We start from the raw sequence: 24,172 nt of genomic DNA, 5'->3' as shown, positions 1-24,172 counted from the left end.
AGCTGATGCATGGATTCTTTTCTAAGCACGCCACACATGAACATGATGAACTGTTGTTATAACTACAAACAGTCCTGTGGTCATTTCTATGGCTTCAGGACGTTTTCCTCAGATGTTGAAAAACAAGCCATTATCTGGTCAGAAATGCCGGTCGCCACTGAACAGAAGTATATCAATAGAAAGTCCAAGACAAATGTCAGCTTCACAAGACACAGATTCCCTCTATTATACTGTATACTATCTCCACAGCAGCTTCATGTCTGAGTCCACCATAAGACTGCTTATGACTGCTTATGACAAAAGGACATACAGGTCGACTGTAAGAACACCAATCACCTGATTTTAAAAAAGCTTTAAAAGTTCTCTCTGACCTTCACTGAATAGACATTTGATAAAAGCTCCTGTAATTACAGATATTATTATGTGAACAGAACCCTCACCCAAAATGGACTAGAGACACATGACAACGTTTTAGGAAGGGAGCCTTGGCAATATCCAAGATACACTATGTTCAGTTTAATATTGAACAAAGCATTACTTCATGCCCATGCATGCGTGTCTTACACACCCTATTATGGTACAACGCACAGGGCAGGAAAGACCTTTCACAATTTTCACACAGATCTCAACACGTTCCCTTTCCTTGCCAAGTATAAGGCTACACTGCAATACTAACTCGGCTCCTGCCCATAAAATACATTAGAACAATACAAAAATAAGTACACAAGTAGTAGCCGACATTAATTCCAATTTCAAATGCACTCTCTCTGTAGTAGTTAGTTATTGAGTCACTGGTGGCATACAAACACCATAACACGTTATATCAACCTGTAAACTGTCTATAAATGACAAATGACTTCAAACACACCTTTTTATGACTATATGACAAACTTGGCTACAATGAAGTATCAGCCACACATGGCGTGTTGTAGGTGGGTGAGTGTGGTGTGACTACAAGTTGTTGCTTATTCTTGCCTCGCGCACTTGCTCGTATCTCCTTTAAACTAAAATAAAAGTAGCCTAACAATACCTATCCATTTAATCTCGAATAGTTTTCCTATTCAATTTGTGTCTGTCCCCCTGTGTACCAATTGTACTCACCTTTTTGTGGATGAGGCACAGACGGTTCAGTCGAGGTGTTGCGATGTGAAAGCGTGTGACTGTTCTACCGCTACCACAAATTTCAGACTAAACGGAATCAACTGAAGTTAACGGAACTATGACTTCCGCATCGCCCTATATGTCGTCTGACTGGGACATGGTAGGCGGGGAATACCGGTTACTTCAGTCAACTCGACAATGTTGCAAAATGTAAAAGTAAAATGTATCAATTTTACTTTCAAGATGGTTACATTTGTACCCAGTTGCTAAGAATATTGGTCCAATTTTAAATGAAGAAAACTTACAGAAGATTCTTGCACAGCCTGTGCCTAGCCTTTATGCTTTACAAATCAAAGTGATACTAAATAAAGGGTGACGTAAAAGGCCATTGATCAAAGGTCATTGGATCAAAATATCGTACAGAAGTTTAGAGTAAAGTGTATTGTTATCATGTAGCATATTACACATAGCATTTCCAGTTGTATTAATTTCAATCTGGTTTAATTTCAATGAGTCTTGATAAACAGAATGAACAGGCTTTTTCCTCAAGTGGACGAGATTGAAAGGGAACAGGGAAGTGAAAGGGGAGGGAAGAGGGGGGATCAAGAAGACACAATTAAGTCAAGGGAAGAGGGCTTGAAAAGTTGAGAGGAAAAGAGGAGGGGAATAATTGGTGGGATTGCAATGTCTCTGTCAGTGATGGATTTATTTATTGTAATTATGGTGGTTATTTGGCTGGTCTAGATAGGAGTGTGTGTTAAAGTTGACTGCTGGTCCACTGTCCTGTACTATCATTATTCAAATGAGGTTTGACTCAACTGAGCACCTGTCAACTGTAGTAATTATCTCAGAGTTGTCTTGATCTTTTTTATTTAATGTTCATTTGATGTTTGTTTTGTTTTTGTGCCTATCCACCACATTCAGAGGACAAAAATAACTTTGTTTTTAAACCTTTTTCTTTTCTGTTACATGTACATTCTACATAAACAGCACTTTTTACACAGTAGTTACATAGCAAAATATAGTTTGAAATATATAGGAGCGATGTGCCAGTAACCCAAAGGTTTCTGGATCGAATCCCCGAGCTGACAAGGTAAAAATCTGCCGCTATGCCCCTGAGCAAGGCAATTAACCCACTGTTCCCCGGGCACCGAAGACGTGGATGCCGATTAAGGCAGCCCTCCGCACCTCTCTGTTTCAGAGGGGTTGGGTTAATGCGGAAGACACATTTCAGTTGAATGCATTCTGTTGTACAACTGGCTAGGCATTGCCCTTACCCTTTCCCATCTGGATAGATAGTACTTAAACACATCCATTTGATTGTTAATTGGTGCTCATTAGTTTGAGTGCTCATAATGATGATACATTGAGAATTTAGTTGTCTCCAGTTGAAAGTGTCCAAAAGCCAAGGTACAGTAGGTTTTGAGGGTGTACAGAAACACAGCATGAGAGAATCAACTGGTTGATTTACATCAGTGGGTGCTGATGTCATTCTTTCCTTTGCAGGCCTCTGGCTTACAGGGGAGCGAGAGGCTCATGCCAGCAGATAGCTAGAGGTTTATTTGAACCACAATGGAAATAGTAGCATCTGTGAAGGTCTTGTCTGATGAAGTAAAAATAGATCAGGATTGATGTTTAAAGCAGGACTGGTCTGTGTTTTGCATGTGAGGTACCCTTGCTTTGTTCAGTACAGCTAAGAATAGTGTTGCATGACAAAATTGTGTTATTTTTGTCAGTTGGGCCTCTTCTTTGCAATCATTTTCAGCTGGCAATCAAAGAGTACTCAAGTAACTAAAAATGTTAATTGTCAAATTTTTCCAGTCAGAAATTGACACAGTTCCTAACCAAAATTAGGCCTATCACATTGGCCTGTGTACGTTTCCTCTTGCCATTTGTTGAGAAAGTAGTTGAGAGCTGTATTATATGCTCAGATTAGGTGTGCCCTCTAGTGGTTAAATAGAAAACTGTAAATTATTCGTCTTTCTTCTTCACAGCCCTGATTGTAGGTCAGGCTCCAATATCAACACCGCAACCAACAAGGATCCCAGTAGTCTTAAAGCCAGAGAAGCCATTGGGTCAGAAGTTTACATACACTAAGTTGACTGTGCCTTTAAACAGCTTGGAAAATTCCAGAAAATGATGTCATTGCTTTAGAAGCTTCTGATAGGCTAATTGACATCATTTGAGTCAATTGGAGGTGTACCTGTGGATGTATTTCAAGGCCTACCTTCAAACTCAGTGCCTCTTTGCTTCACATAATGGGAAAATCAAAAGAAATCAGCCAATACCTCAGTAAAACAATTGTAGACCACCACAAGTCTGGTTCATTCTTGGGAGCAATTTCCAAATGACTGAAGGTACCACGTTAATTTGTACAAACAATAGTACGCAAGTATAAACACCATGGGACCACACAGCTTTCATACCTCCCAGGGAGGAGATGCGTTCTGTCTCCTAGAAATGAACGTACTTTGGTGCGAAAAGCGCAAATGAAACCCAGAACAACAGCAAAGGACCTTGTGAAGATTGTGGAGGAAACAGGTACAAAAGTATCTATATCCACAGTAAAACGAGTCCTATATTCAAATCAAATCAAAGTTTATTTGTCACGTGCGCTGACCTTACAGTGAAATGCTTACTTACAGGCTCTAACCAATAGCGCAAATAAGCTAGGTAGGTAAAGAAATAAAACAACAGTAAAAAGACAGGCTGTATACAGCAGCGAGGCTATAAAAGTAGCGAGGCTACATACAGACACCGGTTAGTCAGGCTGATTGAGGTAGTATGTACATGTAGATATGGTTAAAGTGACTGCATATATGATGAACAGAGAGTAGCAGTAGCGTAAAAGAGGGGTTGGCGGTTGGTTTGTTGGACACAATGCAGATAGCCCGGTTAGCCAATGTGTGGGGCACTGGTTGGTCAGCCCAATTGAGGTAGTATGTACATGAATGTATAGTTAAAGTGACTATGTATATAAGATAAACAGAGAGTAGCAGCAGCGTAAAAAGAGGGGTTGGGGGGGGACACACAATGCAAATAGTCTGGGTAGCCATTTGATTACCTGTTCAGGAGTCTTATGGCTTGGGGGTAAAAACTGTTGAGAAGCCTTTTTGTCCTGGACTTGGCACTCTGGTACCACTTGCCATGCGGTAGTAGTGAGAGCAGTCTATGACTGGGGTGGCTGTGGTCTTTGACAATTTTTAGGGCCTTCCTCTGACACCGCCTGGTGTAGAGGTCCTGGATGCCAGGAAACATAGCCCCAGTGATGTACTGGGCTGTGCGCACTACCCTCTGTAGTGCCTTGCGGTCAGAGGCCGAGCAATTGCCTTACCAGGCAGTGATGCAACCAGTCAGGATGCTCTCGAGGTTGCAGCTGTAGAACCTTTTGAGGAACTCAGGACCCATGCCAAATCTTTTTAGTTTCCTGAGGGGGAATAGGCTTTGTTGTGCCCTCTTCACGACTGTCTTGGTGTGTTTGGACCATTCTAGTTTGTTGTTGATGTGGACACCAAGGGACAACCTCTCAACCTGCTCGGTCCTCCTTTTCCTGTAGTCCACAATAATCTCCTTAGTCTTGGTTACATTGAGGGATAGGTTGTTATTCTGGCACCACCCGACCAGGTCTCTGACTTCCTCCGTCTAGGAAGATATAACCTGAAAGGTCGCTCAGCAAGGAAGAAGCCACTGCTCCAAAACCACCATAAAAAAACAGACTACGGTTTGCAACTGCACATGGGGACAAAGATCGTACTTTATGGAGAAACGTCCTCTGGTCTGATGAAACAAAAATAGAACTGTTTGGCCATAATGACCATCGTTATGTTTGGAGGAAAAAGGGGGAGGCTTGCAAGCCGAAGAACACCATCCCAACCGTGAAGCACGGGGGTGGCAGCATCATGTTGTGGGGGTGCTTTTCTGCAGGAGGGACTGGTGCACTTCACAAAATAGATGGCATCAGGATGAAAGACAATTCTGTGGATATATTGAAGCAACATCTCAAGACATCAGTCAGGAAGTTCAAGCTTTGTTGCAAATGGGTCTTCAAAATGGACAATGACCCCAAGCATGCTATCAATTTTTTGGCAAAATGGCTTAAGGACAACAAAGTCAAATTATTGGAGTGGCCATCACAAAGCCCTGACCTCAATCCCATAGAAAATTTGTGGGCAGAACTGAAAAAACATGTTCGAGCAAGGAGGCCTACAAACCTGACTCAGTTACACCAGCTCTGTCAGGAGGAATGGGCCAAAAGTCACGGAACTTATTGTGGGAGGCTTGTGGAAGGCTACCCAAAACGTTTGACCCAAGTTAAACAATTTAAAGTCAATGCTACAAAATGCTAATTCAGTGTATGTAAACTTCTGACCCACTGGGAATGTGATGAAAGAAATAAAATCTGAAATAAATCATTCTCTCTACTATTATTCTCATATTTCACATTCTTAAAATAAAGTGGTGATCCTAACTGAACTAAGACAGGGAATTTTTACTAGGATTAAATGTCAGGAATTGAAAAACGGAGTTTAAATGTATTTGGCTAAGGTGTATGCAAACGTCCGACTTCAACGGTAGTTACTCTGATTGATGGGTTATGCAGCAATGCCAACTGCCTATATAGTTTATCCCCACACAGCAATGCCAACAATACCCTGAACTGTACCAGCTTAAAAGAGGCAGATGCACACACTCTGATCCTGGTAAGTGACAGACTACCTTATATATATCAACTCTTTTGTTAAAGACCAGAACCATACAACTTGTGTATGGCAAGAACACAAAAATAAGTGTCTTGTGAGGCTCAATAGAGTAGGACTTGTTTTCACCTTATTGTACTTCCATTGCATATGTGCCTTCCTCCTTTGCTTCTTTGCTCAAAATAATTTATTTCTCTGCACCTGTGAAGGGATTTTTAAAAAAAAACGTTGTTACACAAGCAATGAAGACCACCATCTTCAGATAGTACTTCTTATACCCTTAGAGATACTCAACACCAGTGCTTTGACTGTAGTAGAATAATAATAAATATCTATATATCCGTTTTGTTGTTTTAAAACGTAATTCAGAAAGTTCTAGGTATTTTAAGAGCTTGCCATCAAGTCAAACTACAAGGCACACCACGAAAGGAAATTGAGATCCAAAATTAAAAATGTATAGGAAGAGCTCCAGGAGGATCTTCAAAGAGGGGAATGGAGTGGAGCTGAGAGCTGTAGATAATCTGGGCGTAACAGAAGGGTAACAGGGGAAGTTTTTGGAGGCGATGTACGCTGAAACAAGAGGAGCTGCTGCCCAGGAGTCAGAGGTGGTATACAGGGGGTTATGTACTTTTATGAGTTGATCATTAGCTGGTAAAGTCATGTTTTAACCTCAACGGGTGTCTGACATCGGTTGATAAGGGTAGCATTTTTGTATTGCTCTGCTGATTGCTCCTGCAGCATGTTCTGTTTTAAACTGATCAATGACATTCAGTGGAGAGACAGACGGTTCACTCACCTGGTCCTGGTCCAAAACAGCAACAAGCTACTGTAAATGTTAAGAAAGAGAAATTAGTCACACACAAAAAAATGCAATGGATGGATTTATAGTTCAACCTCATGAAGACATCCAAATCTACAGAGCCGTATACCCTCATAACCGTCACGCTGTACCCTCATTAAAGATCTGGACAGAGAGTAGCAACAGGCACACTTACAGTATACATGCCATAACAGTAATACCTGAACTACAGTAATACCTGAAAATAAAATGCACAGTAGGTGTTACATAATTTTTATGGTAGAGGGCATTAGCATCACAACTGTTTTAGGTGAAGTGTTACCTAGATTATTGTGCTCAATCCTGGAGATTAGAAATGATCACTGAGCACACAACTTGACATTTAATCAATATTGCTCAGCAGTGATTCACGTTTATCGAATATGATTCATGGAATGGGTGCGTCTATGCAACTGAATGCATGCATGCTTGAATGAACTGAACTAACTAAGCATAACAAAGAGCTCTGCTGTCTTTAAATCTAGTCAATGGTCAATTTCTACCACCACAAAAGCTTATACATTTTCCAAAATCAGCTAATATAACACTCAAACCAATGTGGTTATTGAAAATGATTGAAAACATCAAAACCCATTACTGCACAACATGTTAATCTCATTTAGCTTAGACACCCGTCAGGCTACATAAGGATATGATCAATAAATAGTTGTGTCAGGGGGGAAGGCAGCGTCATGTCGCCAAGCCTTCACACATTCAACACCTCCCACAGACAGACGGACAGTACACACACACACACACACACACACACACACACACACACACACACACACACACACACACACACACACACACACACAATAATCATGTGAGAAAAGCATGTTGTATGGTGGGCCTCCCTTAAGCTCTTTGAGTCCACTGAGGTCAGAGAGGGCCTTGCATTCTGCTGCATGACGAGGTTGAGCGTCTCATTCTGATGCCTTTGTGCCTAAGCTGGAGCTATTGGTCTGCAGAAGTCGTCCATGGTGGGAAGCTCTCATACAATTATATAACTGTATAAACTGTAAAGTCCTCTGGATATTCTGGAGCATAAAAGAAGTTCAAAGAAAATTTGGGTGAGAAAGGGTGAAGCAATTCCATTACTATAACTGCCTCGTTTTATCATGCCTCAAATTGGTAGGTCTACCTGAAAGAATTTCAAGGAAGCAGACACGGGTGCAATTTGAGTTTATGCAGTAAAAGTATTTCCTCATCTAAAAGAACACATATCCCACAGGTAAAGACACCTAACCAATATCACGCCGGCATCGAGTTCCCTTCCAAAATATGACTTTAGGTTCGATCAGGGTTATTCAGAGTTTGATATAGAAACCCCCACCCTTCTTCTCAAAGCCACATAGTATAAACCCATAATTTAATAGTAATCTGGTACCTACAGGAAATACTGTACATGTGCACATACAACAGAACATACAGTACTTGTGACAGATAATAAGGAAATGCTCCACAGTCCATGGGGATTACAAACCCAGTAGTAGACAGTTGAAAAACAAGTGGTAATCAAACCTTGTACAGCCACACACAAAATACTCTAAACATTTCAGTAATTATATGATTTAGTTTCCAAAGGTTAAATCATACGAAATTACTACATTTTCTATACTCCTCCTTAACACAAAGTTTCACCCTAAGGAAAGTGTTTCGTATGTATAGTAACAGTGCTTGAGCCTTTCTAACTCTCTCTAGTCTAGATGTGTTGTATTTGGATTGGGCTGCATCATTTGGTTTGAATCAAGTGGATCTTTTGTCTTATTGATTTCTGGTGAATCAGTTGGTCCTGATATTATGTGGTTCTTGGTTTTAGAATGCGCACTTTCAGAAAGATCCTTCAACCTGCTGGGTTGATCACCAAAAAACAAGTCCATCCGAGTCTTTACCGTGTCCTTACGTCCTTGTGCGGTGATGGTAGATTCTACTCAGGCCTTAAAGCAGGTATAGGACAACCTACTCAGTAGCCTGCAGTAGGAGACCAAAGGATTGTTTGTCATGAGATATTTGTTTGTCATTAAAACATAAGGCCATACATAAGACAAACACTGGACAGAAGCGTGTCAAGATCATACAGTAGATTACACATACTGACAGTTGGGAAAGCATTAGAAGCTGATTGGCTACACACAGAGCGTTGCGAACTGAAGAACAGTAGTGATTAAAGGTGATTCTGTTTACAGCTGATTGTATTTAACATAAGTATAACCTTCTTGGACCATGACAATCCTCACTTGCTCTCTATTGTCTGTATTGTACAATATTGTGACAGTACCACATCCACACATCATGCATACAGCAAAGACTTCAGACAGACTCCCCAGGGGGGTTTCAGGAGAGGAACTTTTCAACCAACTCCAGCAGTTCATTGGAGCAGTTTAAGCTCTGCAGGCCCAGTAGCATGTTCCCCTCACAGGTCTGTGCTCCATGCCCCGTATAGTGCCCCGTCGTCTCTGACGAGGGGCTGATGATGATGTGTTGAACCTCACAGTCTCTGTGTTTGTTGTTGTTCAGGGTGCTGGGGGACCTAGGGGGTGAGGAGGCTGGTGGTGGGGCGGCAGGGGGGTGGCTCCTCCACCTCCTCCTGAGCTGACTGGGGGGGCTCTCTCCTGGGTCTGCTCCTCCTCCTGCCACCCCTCCACAGCCTCCTCCCTGGTCACAGATTCAGACACTAGGTCGTGGTCACAGCTGCTCAGTGAGCCCCTCTTGAGGACAGCAGCCTGAGGGAGACAAACACTATTAGAGAACCAAATAAATGGGTAGTGAATGACATTTTTACCATCGTCACTTTTAATTAGTTAAAATTTAGAAAGGTTCTAACCACCAACTCACTCCTGGCAAGAGAGGGCACGTTAAGAGGGCACGACAACACCTTTCCCCCCTCAGGAGACTGAAAAGATTTGGCATGGGTCCCCAGATCCTCCAAAAGTTCTACAGTTGCACCATCGAGAGCTTCCTGACTGGTTGCATCACCGCCTGGTATGGCAATTGCTCGGCATCTGACCGTAAGGCACTACAGAGGGTAGTGTGTACAGCCCAGTACATCACTTGGGCCAAGCTTCCTGCCACCCAGGACCTATATACTAGGCGTTGCCAGAGGAAGGCCCCAAAATTTGTCTCCAGTCACCCAAGTCATAGACTGTTTTCTCAGCTACCGCACGGCAAATGGTACCGGAGCGCCAAGTCTAGGACCAAAAAGCTCATTAACAGCTTCTACCCCCAAGCCATAAGACTGCTGAACAACTAAACTAATCAAATGGCCACCGGACTATTTACATTGACCCCCCCACCCCCCATTTGTTTTGTACACTGCTGCTACTCGCTGTTTATTATCTATGCATAGTCACTTCACCCCTACCTACATGTAACAATGACCTCAACTAACCTGTACCCCTGCACATTGACTCAGTACCTGTACCCCCTGTATATAGCCTGGTTAGTGTTATTTTATTGTGTTACTTTTTATAATTTTTTACCTTAGTTTATTTTCAAAATATTTTCTTAACTCTTTCTTGAACTGCACTATTGGTTAAGGGCTTGTAAGTAAGAATTTCACGGTAAGGTCTACACTTGTTGTATTCGGCGCATGTGACAAATAAAGTTTGATTTGATTTGAATTGAACACGTACCTTACCTTTTTCTGCCTGCTGCTGGGCTGACTGTCTGCACTCCTTCACTCTCAGAGCTCCAGAGAAGTGGCTGATTCTCAGAGACTGGCTCTGCTGGTCGTTGGGGTCCAGCTCCACGTCACTCCACACCTGCTGTGAAAGTTACACACAACACAGCTCCAAGTCAGCCAGGTCCAAGTCAGCCAAGTCAGCCAGGTCCAAGTCAGCCAGGTCCAAGTCAGCCAGGTCCAAGTCAGCCAAGTCAGCCAGGTCCAAGTCTGCCAAGTCCAAGTCAGCCAAGTCAGCCAGGTCCAAGTCAGCCAGGTCCAAGTCACCCAAGTCAGCCAGGTCCAAGTCAGCCAGGTCAGCCAGGTCCAAGTCAGCCAAGTCAGCCAAGTCAGCCAGGTCCAAGTCAGCCAGGTCAGCCAGGTCCAAGTCAGCCAGGTCAGCCAGGTCCAAGTCAGCCAAGTCAGCCAGGTCCAAGTCAGCCAGGTCAGCCAGGTCAGCCAGGTCCAAGTCAGCCAAGTCAGCCAGGTCAGTATATGTAATGTAGCTGTACATTCAGTTTCAATAAAGTATGCCTAGATAACTAAAAACTCGAAAATTGAAAGGGGATTATTGGGTAAATCCTTTGTGTTTGGACACAATTGTAGGAGGTCCAGGATATGGACATCCTACTGTTTAGTTGTGTTTGTGTGGACTAAGCACTTGCAGAAGGTATAAAATGGAACCGGCAGCCATAAAAGTGCTGAGCCTGCCCATGGCAGGTGGGCCCTGCTACCCCTCCCCAGACCAGTGGACACTGGACACACAGCTCTGAAAGGGCTCAGAGGTAATGTGAAGGGACACCTATTTCCCCTACAGACCTCTCCCCATGGGCCTCCCACATCAAACACACAGAACCTCGATAGAGAGATCATCAGACCAACAGCTCCTGGTGTGCTGCTGTGTGTTAGCCAGTTATCCACTCAGCAGCTGAGCTCTAATCCAGCATGTACACAGAGTAAAGTTATTGCTGTGCTGCTGGATGCCTGTGTGTGACAGCCAGTTAGCAAAGAGCCCTGGGATGTGTCAGGGAGTTTTTTGTCTTTGTCCTCAGTTATTGTGTGTTATGCCCATAGGGGCACGTGTCCCCTCAGATTTGTCCTTTTTATTTATTTATTTATTTATTTATTAATAATAAATAAATAAATACAATTGTTTGTTTGTTTTTTCTCTGTAATACTACTAGCCACTTGGCAATTTTGTCTTTAGCTAGCCCAGATAGGTTCCCAATCTCCCAACCTCATAACTAGCTACCAAAAGGACATTTCAGGCTATCAATCAAGTTAGAGTAGCTATCTTGTCTAATATCTTAGCTGGCATGTCTGCTGGCAAGGTTGGTACACTTGAGAAAGGCAAGCAACAACTAAATGTACTGAATAAGACTCACATGTCCTACAATCTTTTACCCAGATTTTAGCAGAGATGCACAGAAGCATTTTTATAGGAGGAGTTCCCACATATGCTGTGCACTTGTTGGCTGCTTTTCCTATACTCTGGGGTCCACCTCATCTCAATTGGGTAGAAGGTCAAGTGATTGTGGAGGCCAGATCGTTTGATGCAGCACTCCATCACACTCCTTCTTGGTCAAATAGCCGTTACACAACCTGGAGGTGGGTCATTGTCCTCTTGAAAAACAAATGATAGTCCAACTAAGCACAAACCAGATGGGATGGCCTATCACTGCAGAATGCTGTGGTAGCCATGCTTGTTAAGTGTGCCTTGAATTCTAAATCAATCACCCCCACACCTCCTCCTCCATGCTTCACGGTGGGAACTACACATAAGGAGATCATCCATTCACCTACCCTGCGTCTCACAAAGACAAGGAGGTTGGAACCAAAAATCAAAGATTTGGACCCATCAAACCAAAGGACAGATTTCCACCGGTCTAATGTTTATTGGCCCAAGCAAGTCTCTTCTTCTTATTGGTGTCCTCAAGTAGTGGTTTCTTTGCTGCAAACTGACCATGAAGGCTTGATTCACACAGTCTCCTCTGAACAGTTGATGTTGAGATGTGTCTGTTACTTGAACTCTGTGAAGCATTTATTTGGGCTGCAATCTGAGGTACAGTTAACCCTAATGAACATCCTCTACAGCAGAGGAAACTCTGGGTCTTCCATTCCTGTGGTGGTCCTCATGAGAGACAGTTTCATCATCATGCTTGATGGTTTTTGCGACTGCAGTTGAGGAAACTTTTAAAGTTATTGAAATGTTCCATATTGACTGACCTTCATGTCTTTAAGTAATGATGGATTGTCATTTGTCCTTATTTAAGCTGTTCTTGCCATAATATGGACTTGGTCTTTCACCAAATAGGGTGAATATCTTCTGTATACCACCCATACCTTGTCACAACGCAACTGATTGTCTCAAACGCATTAAGAAGGAAAGAAATTCCACAAATTAACTTTTAACATGGCACACCTGTTAATTTAAATGCATTCCAGGTGACTACCTCATGAAGCTGGTTGAGAGAATGCCAAGAGTGTGCAAAGCTGTCATCAAGTCAAAGGGTGGCTACTTTGAAGAATCTCAAATATATTTTTGGTTACTACATGATTCCATATGTGTTATTTCATAGTTTAGTTTTGATGTCTTGATGTCACTCTTATTCTACAATGTATGAAATAGTAAAAATGAAGAAAAACTTTTGACTGGTACTGTAAGCACAACAACTCACTGTGTCTCCGGTGGACATGGAGGACACTTTATGGAACTTGGTCTTGGAGGTGGAGGACTGTCTGCTGAGCATAGGGTCCCTGAAGGAGGACTCGCTGTTGGACATAGAGATACAGCCCTTCCTGAGGGGTTGGGCCAGGAAGTGCAGACAGGCAACTTTCTCTGCTAGAGTGTCTCTGTATGGGAGAGTCAACAAAGGAGAAAGGAAAGGGGAGTGGCAAGGGGAAGGAGAGATAGAATGTCAAGCATACAGTACACCAAACCCTCCCTACTTCATCACCTAAGTCAGTTGTAAGTTAACAAGTCAGTTATTACAAGAGTCTCATCTGGTTGGCCAAGCCCAATCACACCAAAGGAGCCCTGGGGGCAACTTGCCAAAACAAACATTAGGTTATGACAGGTTTGGACAGTACATAACTAGGGGAGAATCTCAACTGCGTACTCCTTGCATCCTCTCTTCTCGCCTCCTTCTCAAAAACCATTGTATGAGATAGCTAGAGGTCCCTCCCCTCTGACCTTCAAATCGTTTTGTGAAGGAGGCGAGAAGAGAGGAGAAAAGACATGAGGAGCAACTGAGATTCTTCCAAGATGTTTTTAGCTGTGCCCTAATGGAGGGAGACATTGAGATGGCTGTACTCACCTGTACTTAGAGTGGATGATGGCATAGATGAAAGGGTTATAGATGGCTGAGGCTTTGGCAATGACAGCAGGGACGGCCTTGGAGTAGGGGCTGAGGGCACGTCCATAGCTGAAAGGAGAGAGAACATGAATAGGACACTACAAGCCTCACAGGTATGTCAAGTTATCTGAACCATTCAGGTTTTTCTGACACATGGCAGTATTCCATTCTGCTCTGCTTCCACCCTCTAACAATACGATTGGAGTCTTAACTGTATGTGTGTGTACAGTATGTCTGTGGATGGTCAGTCATGCGTTGGTCAGTCCCTGCCCGTCTGTGCCTTGGTCACTCTGTTGGCACTGTCTGCCTAGGTAGCTCCTGTGCAGCCTGTTTGTATGGCTCGGCAGTGGCCCAAAAGTGTTGCGGAATGAGCATGAGGAATCATACTCTTAATTATCCCTTTCTCTCCGACAGACTACACTTCCTCTCTTCACATCCACTCTCCTGGAGGTGTGAGCAAGGCCTTAGCAGTACACTCATGGCCAAGCTGCTGCAGTACGTACAAGACGCTCCCCATACACAACTCTCAAAACCATCTGTTTCAAACAGTCTCTGTTTGATACAACGTTTTCGAAACTCCCAAAACAGTCTGTCTCAGACTCTCACCTCTTCGACAGACGTGCCTGCTACTCGGAACCAATCCCAGCCTTACTCTGAGGATTTGGAGTGAGATTCGTAGAGAATGTATCACCGATTCTTCGGCATTACCCCAAAGTTCTGCAGTACAAAAATTCTCAGCTTCATATCTGAATCAACACAGTCAGATAAAACCCCTATTCATGCCTCCTGATCATTCATACCCAGATCACATGCCCTCGAACTATAATCGTTGCCTAAGTGTCTCAACAAGTACACTACATGGCCAAAAGTTTATGGTCACCCCTTCAAATTACTGGCTTAGGCTATTTCAGCCACACATGTTGCTGACAGGTGTATAAAATCGAGCACACAGCCATTCAATCTCCATAGACAAACACTGGCAGTAGAATGGCCCGTACTGAAGAGCTCAGTGACTTTCAACAAGACAGTTCATCAAATTTCTGCCCTGTTAGAGCTGCTCCGGTCAACTGTAAGTGCTGTTATTGTGAAGTGGAAATGTCTAGGAGTAACAATGGCTCAGACGCAAAGTGGTAGGCCGCACAAGCTCACGGAACGGTTCCGGTAAGTGCTGAAGCGCGTAACGCGTAAAAATCATCTGTCCTCTGTTGCAACACTCACTACCAAGTTCCAAACTGCTTCTGGAAGCAACGACAGCACAAGAACTATTCATGAAACTGGTTTCCATGGCCAAGCTGCCACACACAAGACTAAGATCACCATACAAAATACCAAGCGTCGGCTGGAGTGATGTAAAGTTCACTGCCATTGGACTCTGGAGCAGTAGAAATGTGTTCTCTGGAGTGATGAATCACGCTTCACCATCGGGCTGTCCGATGGACGAATCTGAGTTTTGCGGATGCCAGGAGAACGCTAGCCTGTCCGAATGCATAGTGCCAACTGTAAAAGTTTGGTGGAGTAGGAATAATGGTCTGGGGCTGTTTTTCATGATTAGGGCTAGGCAATTTATTTCCAGTGAAGGGAAATCTTAATGCGACAGAATAAAATGACATTCTAGACGACTCTGTGCTTCCAACTTTGTGACAACAGTTTGGGGAAGGCCCTGAACAAAGCGAGGTCCAAACAGAAATGGTTTGTTGAGATCGGTATGGAAGAACTTGTCTGGCCTCCACAGAGCCCCATCGAACACCTTTGGGATTAATGGAAACACTGACTGCGAGCCAGGCCTAATCGCCCAACATCAGTGCCCAATCTCACTAATGCTCTTGTGGCTGAATGGAAGCAAGTCTGGCAGCAATGTTCCAACATCTAATGGAAAGTCTTCCCAGAAGAGTGGAGGCTGTTATAGCAGCGAAGGGGGGACAAACTCCATATTAATGCCCATGACTTTGGAATGAGATGTTCAACAGAAGGCGTCAACATACTTTTGGCCATGTAGTGTAGATCTTTGCACGTAATTCATAAAGTTTTTCAGAGTATGAGTGCTGATCAAGGATCAGTTCCCCATGTATCCATGTAATCTTATTCAAAATTATCTAAAAACAGGATAAACTTATCCTAGTTCAGCAATTCTACTGAAACGCTTTATGAATATGGGAACTGAACCCCACTCTATAGTTACCCAGCCCAGGCGATGAGGGTGACAGAGGCGTAGGGAGACCAGGACATCACATAGACGATGATGACCACAAAGGCGATCTTGGCCAGCTTCCACTCTGTCTTTATGGACTGCTGCTGGATGAGGGTGGACTTCCTCACCTGACTGCCCAGTTTCTCCATGTCTCTGTGGGCAATGGAGAGGGGATCGAGAAAATGTCAGAGGAAGACAGACAGTCATAGGGCCCCATCATCTGAATGTGTGTTTGATTGTGTGTGTCACTCAAAAGTTTGGACACACCTACTCATTTAAGGTTTTTCTTTATTTTTACTATTTTATACATTGTAGAATAATAGTGATGACAAAACTATCAAAACTATGAAATAACACATATTGAATCATGTAATAAGCAAAAAAGTGTGCTGTAACGGTGTTCGTCTGTCGAAGGAGAGGACCGAAATGCAGCGTGGTGGTTACTCATGTTCTTTAATGAAAATCGAACGATACATGAAATAACTAATAATTTACAAAACAACAAACGGAACGTGAAAACCTATACAGCCTGTCTGGTGAATAACTACACAGAGACAGGAACAATCACCCATGAAATACACAGTGAAACCCCGGCTACCTAAATATGGTTCCCAATCAGAGACAACGAGAATCACTTGACTCTGATTGAGAACCGCCTCGGGCAGCCAAACCTATGCTACACCCCTACTCAGCCGCAATCCCAATGCCTACAAAACCCCAATACGAAATACAACATTTAAACCCATGTCACACCCTGGCCTGACCAAATATATAACGACAACACAAAATACTATGACCAAGGCGTGACAGAACCCCCCCCCCTAAGGTGCGGACTCCCGGACGCACCTCAAAACCGTAGGGAGGGTCCGGGTGGGCGTCTGTCCATGGTGGCGGCTCCGGCTCGGGACGTGGACCACACTCCATTAATGTCATAGTTCCTCCCCTTCGCGTCCTGGGATAATCCACCCTCGCCGCCGACCATGGCCTAATAGTCCTCACCCAGAACCCCACTGAACCGAGGGGCAGCTCGTGACTGAGGGGCAGCTCGGGACTGAGGCAGCTCGGGACTGAGGGGAAGCTCGGGACTGAGGGGCAGCCCAGTACTGAGGGGAAGCCCAGTACTGAGAGGAAGCCCAGTACTGAGAGGAAGCCCAGTACTGAGATGAAGCTCAGGCAAGTAGTAGGTTCCGGTAGATCCTGGCTGGCTGGCGGATCTGGAAGATTCTGGTTGACTGGCAGATCTGGAAGAGTCTGGTTGACTGGCAGATCTGGAAGATTCTGGTTGACTGGCAGATCTGGAAGATTCTGGTTGACTGGCAGATCTGGAAGATCATGGCTGACTGGCGGATCTAGCTGCTCTGGCTGCTCCATGCAGACTGACAGCTCAGGCTGCTCCATGCAGACTGGCAGCTCAGGCTGCTCCGAACAGGCAGGAGGCTCCGGCAGCGCTATAGAGGAGGAAGGCTCTGGAAGCGCTGAACAGGCGGGAGACTCCGGCAGCGCAGGAGAGGGGGAAAGCGCTGGCTGCGCTGAACAGGCGAGGCGCACTGAAGGCATGGTGCGTGGTGCTGGAACTGGGGGTACTGGATCGAGGACATGCACAGGAAGCCTGGTGCGGGGAGCTGCCACCGGAGGACTGGTATGTGAAGGTGGCACAGGATGGACTGGACCGTGAAGGTGTACTGGAGAGCCTGAGAGCAGGACTGGCACAGGACGTGCAAGACTAGGTAGGTACACAGGAGGCCTAGTGCGTGAGGCTGGCACATTTTTCACCAGCCGACTAACACGCACCTCAGGACGAGTATGGAGCGCTGACCCAGGTGCCATCAAATCCCCGACACGCTCCGTCGGACGAATCTCGTACCTAAAGCACCAAGCTAGCAACTCCCTCATTACTCTCCACTCCACTTTCCCCATTAACTCCTTCACAGTCTCTGCTTCGCTCACCTCTAACACCGGCTCTGGTTCTGGTCTCCTCCTTGGCTCCTCACGATTAACAAGGAAGGTTGGCTCAGGTCTATCTCCTGACTCTGCCACTCTCCCTCTGAGCCTCCCCCCCAATACATTTTTGGGGCTGACTCACGGGCTCTCTTCTGCGCCGTCGTGATTGTCTCTCCAACTCCATTCTCCTATAACCCTCTTCGCACTGCTCCAGCGAATCCCAGGCGGGTTCCGGCACTCTCTCTGGGTCGACCGCCCACCTGTCTATTTCCTCCCAAGTAGTGTAGTCCCTATATTGTTGCTCCTGCTGCCGCTGTTGCTTGTCCTCATACCAGCGCCTCTCAGCTCTCGCCGCCTCTAGTTCTTCTTTGGGGCGGCGATATTCTCCCGGCTGATCCCAGGGTCCTTCTCCGAACAATTCATCCTCCTTTCGCTGCTCCTGCTGTCGCTGCCTGTTACCACGCCACTCGGTCCGTGTGTGGTGGGTGATTCTGTAACGGCGTTCGTCTGTCGAAGGAGAGGACCGAAATGCAGCGTGGTGGTTACTCATGTTCTTTAATGAAAATCGAACGATACATGAAATAACTAATAAATTACAAAACAACAAACGGAACGTGAAAACCTATACAGCCTGTCTGGTGAATAACTACACAGAGACAGGAACAATCACCCACGAAATACACAGTGAAACCCCGGCTACCTAAATATGGTTCCCAATCAGAGACAACGAGAATCACCTGACTCTGATTGAGAACCGCCTCAGGCAGCCAAACCTATGCTACACCCCTACTCAGCCGCAATCCCAATGCCTACAAAACCCCAATACGAAATACAACATTTAAACCCATGTCACACCCTGGCCTGACCAAATATATAACGACAACACAAAATACTATGACCAAGGCGTGACATGTGCAAATGCAAATATATTTTATATTTGAGATTCTTCAAAGTAGCCACCCTTTGCCTTGATGATAGTGGCCTATTTATTGCCTACCTCCTCACACCATTTGCACACACTGTATACAGACGTTGTTTTTTTCTATTGTGTCATTGACTGTACGCTTGTTTATTCCATGTGTAACTCTGTGTTGTTGTTTGTGTCGCACTGCTTTGCTTTATCTTGGCCAGGTCGCAGTTGTAAATGAGAACTTGTTCTCAACTAGCTTACCTGGTTAAATAAAGATTACAATGTTAAAATGAGTCTCCAGCTTCAGTGAAGCTATTGTGGAGGACTTAATTCTTCCTGCTGTCGCGGATATGGCTGGGACAATGCTGGGAGAAAAGGCCCAAAAACTATACATACAATGCCTTCATCAAACAACACTGTTTCACGACGCATCAGTGACATGGCAGGAGATGTTTTGAAACAATTACTGCTTCGCATCCAAGCCAGTGAATTCTATGCGTTACAGCTGGATGAGTCAACAGACGTGGCAGGCCTGGCACAGCACCTGGTATAGGTCCATTACGTTTATGGCGGGTCAATTAAGACATCCTCTCTGCAAACCACTGGAAACAGGAGAGGATATTTTTTTAAATACTGGACAGCTTTGTGACATCAAATGGACTTTGGTGGTCAAGATGTGTTGGTATCTGTACTGAAGGTGCAAAAGCCATGACAGGGAGACATAGTGGAGTGGTAACGTGCATGCAAGCAGTTGCTCCCGATGCCACTTGCGTACATTGCAGCGTCCACCGAGAGGCTCTGCCAAGGGAATGCCTGACAGCTTGAAAGACGTTTAAAACACTACAGTGAAAATGGTTAACTTTGTTAACTTCTTATGGCCTGGGGCAGTATTGAGTAGCTTGAATGAATAAGGTGCCCAGAGGTGCCAGAGTAAACTGCCTGCTCCTCAGTCCCAGTTGCTAATATATGCATATTATTAGTATATCTGGATAGAAAACACTCTGAAGTTTCTAAAACTGTTTGAATGATGTCTGTGAGTATAACAGAACTCATATGGCAGGCAAAAACCTGAGGAAAAATCCAACCAGGAAGTGGGAAATCTGAGGTTGGTCGATTTTCAACTCAGCCCCTATTAAAGATACAGTGGGATATTGGTCATGTTGCACTTCCTACGGCTTCCACTAGATGTCAACCGTCTTTAGAAACCTGTTTGAGGCTTCTACTGTGAAGAGGGGCTGAATGAGAGGGGAATGAGTCAGAGGTCTGCTAGCAGCCACGAGCTGGTCACGCACGCATTCACATGAGAGGTAGCTCCCGTTCCATTGCTTTCCTGAAGACAAAGGAATTCTCCAGTTGGAACATTATTGAAGATTTATGTTAAACACGTCCTAAAGATTGATTCTATACATCGTTTGACGTGTTTCTACGGACTGTAACAGAATTTTTGACATGTCGTCTGCAACTAGTGAATGCGCTTCGTGAGTTTTGATTTGTATTTCAAACGCGATAACAAAAGTAGCTATTTGGACATAAATGATGGACATTATCAAACAAATCAAACATTTATTGTGGAACTGGGATTCCTGGGAGTGCATTCTGATGAAGATCATCAAAGGTAAGTGAATATTTATAATGTTATTTCTGACTTCTGTTAACTGCACAATATGGCGGATATCTTTTTGGCTTGTTGGGTCTCTGAGCGCCGTACTCAGATTATTGCATGGTTTGCTTTTTCCGTAAATCTTTTTTGAAATCTGACACAGCGGTTGCATTAAGGAGAAGTTTATATATGTATAACATTTGTATTTTCATCAACATTTATAATGAGTATTTCTGTAAATTGATGTGGCTCTCTGCAAAATCACCGGATGTGTCACGCCCTGGTCTAAGTATTTTGTGTTTTTCTTCATGTATTGGGTCAGGCCAGGGTGTGGCATGGAGTTTTTGTATTGTGGTGTGTTTTGTCTGGGGGTTTTGGTGTGTATGTTAGTGGGATTGTAGCTTAGTAGGGTGTTCTAGGAAAGTCTATGGCTGTCTGGAGTGGTTCTCAATCAGAGGCAGGTGGTTATCGTTGTCTCTGATTGGGAACCATATTTAGGCAGCCATATTCTTTGGTTGTATTGTGGGTGATTGTCCTTAGTGTCTTGATGTCCTTAGTCTGTGTTAGTTTGCACCAGTTTAGGCTGTTTCGGTTTTCATTACGTTTATTGTTTTGTAGAATTTGTGTTTTGATTCGTGTTACGTTTGTTTATTAAAACATGGATCGTAATATACACGCTGCAGTTTGGTCCGACTCTCCTTCACCATTAGAAAACCGTTACAGGATGTTTTTGGAACTACTGAACAACGCGCCAACGTATACTGAGATTTTTTTATATAAATATGCACTTTATCGAACAAAACATACATGTATTGTGTAACATGAAGTCCTATGAGTGTCATCTGATGAAGATCATCAAAGGTTAGAGATTAATTCTCTCTCTATTTCTGATTTTTGACTCCACTCTTTGGCTGGAAAAATGACTGTGTTTTTCTGTGACTTGGCTCTGACCTAACACAATCGTTTGTTGTGCTTTCGCTGTAAAGCCTATTTGAAATCGGACACTGTGGTGGGATTAACAACAAGATTACCATTGAAATGGTATAAGATATATGTATGTTTGAGGAATTTTAATTATGAGATTTCTGTTGTTTTGAATTTGGCGCCCTGCACTTTCACTGGCTTCTGTCATATCGATCCCGTTAACGGGATCTCAGCCCTAATTAAAGCAATGTCCCTGAACTCTCATGTATTTTCTGCATTATGCAATGATATGGGCATTATGAAATGATATGGACATACAGAAGTGTGCTGGTTATCAAGGGACAAAGTATTAAGTATAACTAAGTTTTTTCTTTACTGACCATCATTTTCACTTCTCTGACCGCTTGTATGATGATGAGTTTCTCACACGACTGGCCTATCTGGGAGATGTTTCTCTCGCCTGAATGATCTGAATCCAGGATTACAGGGACTCTCCGCAACTATAGTCAATGTGACCGAACAAAATTGAGGCAAAGATTAAGAAATTGGAGCTCTTCTCTGTCTGCATTAACAAGGACAACACACAGGTCTTTCCATCATTGTAAGCATGTTTGTGTGCAAATGACCTCAAGCTCACGCCCCTGTGACTAGGGTGGGCATTCTAGTTTCTTTATTTCTATGTTTTCTGGTTCTATGTTTTGGCCGGGTATGGTTCTCAATCAGGGACAGTTGTCTCTGATTGGGAATCATACTTAGGCAGCCTGTTTTTCCACCTTAGTTGTGGGTAGTTAACTTTGTTAGTGGCCTGTATAGCCCTAGTAAGCTTCACGTTCATTTTGTTGTTTCTTGTTTTTGTTGGCGACATTCTTAATAAAAAGAAATGTACGCTCACCACTCTGCACCTTGGTCAGGTCATTTCCCTGACGACGTTTCGTGACAGAACTACCCACCACAAACGGACCAAGCGGCGTGGCCGGGAGGAGCAGCGTTTTCTGGAGGAATGGACATGGGAGGAGATCTTGGAAGGCAAGGGACACTGGGCAAAGGCTGGAGAGTATCGGCGTCCAAGGGAGGAGATAGAGGCGGCGAAAGCAGATACGAGGAGTTGGCACAGCGGAGCTAGTACGAGAGGCAGATTGGCTGAGTCAGGTTGGAGACCTGAGTCAACTCCCCGTGCTTCCCGTGGGGAGCGTGTGACTGGTCAGGCACCGTGTTATGCAATGATGCGCACGATGTCTCCAATGCACACGCTATCTTCCAGCTCCCCGCATCGGCCGGGCTAGAGTGGGCATCCAGCCAGGACGGATGGTGCTGGCTCAGCGCATCTGGCCTCCAGTGCGTCTCTTCGGCCCAGGATATCCTGCGCTGGCTCTGTGCACTGTGTCGCCGGTGCGTCTGCACAGCCCAGTGCGTCCTGTGCTAGCACCCCGCAATTGCCGGGTGAAGGTAACCATCCAGCCAGGACGGGTTGTGCAGAATCTACGCTCGAGACCTCCAGTGCGCCTCCACGGCCCAGTGTATCCGGTGCCTGCTCCAAGAACTAAGCCTCCAGTATGTCTCCCCTGCCTGGTGAGTCCTGTGCCTGCTCCCAGAACCAGGCCTCCTGTAGGTCTCCCCAGCCTGGTGAGTCCTCTGCCTGCTCCCAGAACCAGGCCTCCTGTATGTCTCCCCAGCCTGGTAAGCCCTGTGGAAGCTCCACAGACAAGGCTGCCTATACGTCTCCTCCCTCCAGTGATGACCCATGCACGAAGCCTCCAGTGATGATCCATGGCCCGGAGCCTGCAGTGACAGTCCGGAGCCTGCAGCGACGGTCCCCAGTCCGGAGCCTCCAGCGACTGCCTCCAGTCCGGAGCCTCCAGCGACTGCCTCCAGTCCGGAGCCTCCAGCGACTGCCTCCAGTCCGGAGCCTCCAGCGACTGCCTCCAGTCCGGAGCCTCCAGCGAGAGTCCCCAGTCCGGGGTCTGCAACGAGGGTCCCCAGTCCAGAGGCGCCACCAAAGTGGGGGGAGCCAGAGGTGGAGCGGGATGGTGGTACTGTCACGTCCTGGCCATAGAGAGGCTTTTATTCTCTATTTTGGTTAGGCCAGGGTGTGACTAGGGTGGACATTCTAGTTTCTTTGTTTCTATATTTTCGGGTTCTATGTTTTGGCCAGGTATGGTTCTCAATCAGGGACAACTATCGTTGTCTCTGATTGGGAATCATACATAGGCAGCCTGTTTTTCCAAATTAGTTGTGGGTAGTTGACTTTGTTAGTGGCCTGTATAGCCCTAGTAAGCTTCACGTTCGTTTTGTTGTTTCTTGTTTTTGTTGGCGACATTCTTAATAAAAAGAAATGTACGCTCACCACACTGCACCTTGGTCCGGTCCCTGACCCTGATTTAATAAAATTTGGGCCCATATTGAACTTTTCTAAGACTGAAAACAGAAAGATCCACTCCATCCTGTCAAATGCCTTCTCAGCATCCAGTGAGACCAGCAGGACAGGGGTCTTCTGTGCGTTTATTTGATCAAAAATATCAAAAAGACGGGGAATGTTATCAGAAGAGTATGTGTCTCTAATAAATCCAGTTTGGTCGGCTTTTATTATTTTGGGAAGAAGAGTGTTTAGTCTTTTGGCGAGCAATTTGGTAATTATTTTATAGTCGAAATCCAACAAGCTTATGGGCCGGGCCGGAAGGACGAGCAGGATAGGGGGTCCTTGTCATTTTTGAGCAACACTGTAATGCGAGCTGTGTGCATTGAGTCTGGGAGAACTCAGTTTTTGTAAAAATCCTCCCGCATTGTAGAAATCTCTGGGGAGTCCATCTGGGCCTGGGGACTTATTAGGTGGCATGGAGCTAATTGCCTACAGGATCTCCTCAGGAGTGAAGGGGGAGTTGAGATCTTCTTTGTCGGTCTCTGATAGTTTAGTTAGCGAGATTCCCTCTAGGAAAGATTGGAGTTCTGCCTCCGTGTG

General features: G+C 44.9%; 2 protein-coding genes across 10 annotated transcripts in view; both read right to left on the bottom strand.

Moving 5' to 3' along the window:
- Nucleotides 1-1,209, bottom strand: part of LOC115105854 (PDZ and LIM domain protein 5-like) — a 163,800-nt gene extending 162,591 nt beyond the window's left edge. For all 9 annotated transcript variants that reach the window (XM_065007466.1, XM_065007467.1, XM_065007468.1 and 6 more), the window contains exon 1: nucleotides 1,102-1,209. The gene's annotated coding sequence lies outside the window, so the exon portion shown is untranslated. The remainder of the gene's footprint in view (nucleotides 1-1,101) is intronic.
- An 8,003-nt stretch (nucleotides 1,210-9,212) lies between these two features.
- Nucleotides 9,213-24,172, bottom strand: part of LOC115104735 (melanopsin-B-like) — a 31,705-nt gene continuing 16,745 nt past the window's right edge. Inside the window, exons 5-9 of the mRNA XM_029626086.2 lie at nucleotides 15,833-15,994; nucleotides 13,615-13,722; nucleotides 12,976-13,150; nucleotides 10,277-10,403; nucleotides 9,213-9,362 (exon numbers count right to left, since the gene is read on the bottom strand). Of these exons, the coding sequence (XP_029481946.1) occupies nucleotides 9,325-9,362; nucleotides 10,277-10,403; nucleotides 12,976-13,150; nucleotides 13,615-13,722; nucleotides 15,833-15,994 (610 nt within the window). The 3' untranslated portion in view covers nucleotides 9,213-9,324. The remainder of the gene's footprint in view (nucleotides 9,363-10,276; nucleotides 10,404-12,975; nucleotides 13,151-13,614; nucleotides 13,723-15,832; nucleotides 15,995-24,172) is intronic.

Source organism: Oncorhynchus nerka, linkage group LG22, assembly GCF_034236695.1.
Source record: "Oncorhynchus nerka isolate Pitt River linkage group LG22, Oner_Uvic_2.0, whole genome shotgun sequence".
Classification (NCBI taxonomy): domain Eukaryota; kingdom Metazoa; phylum Chordata; class Actinopteri; order Salmoniformes; family Salmonidae; genus Oncorhynchus; species Oncorhynchus nerka.
This window is presented reverse-complemented; position numbering and strand designations above follow the sequence as displayed.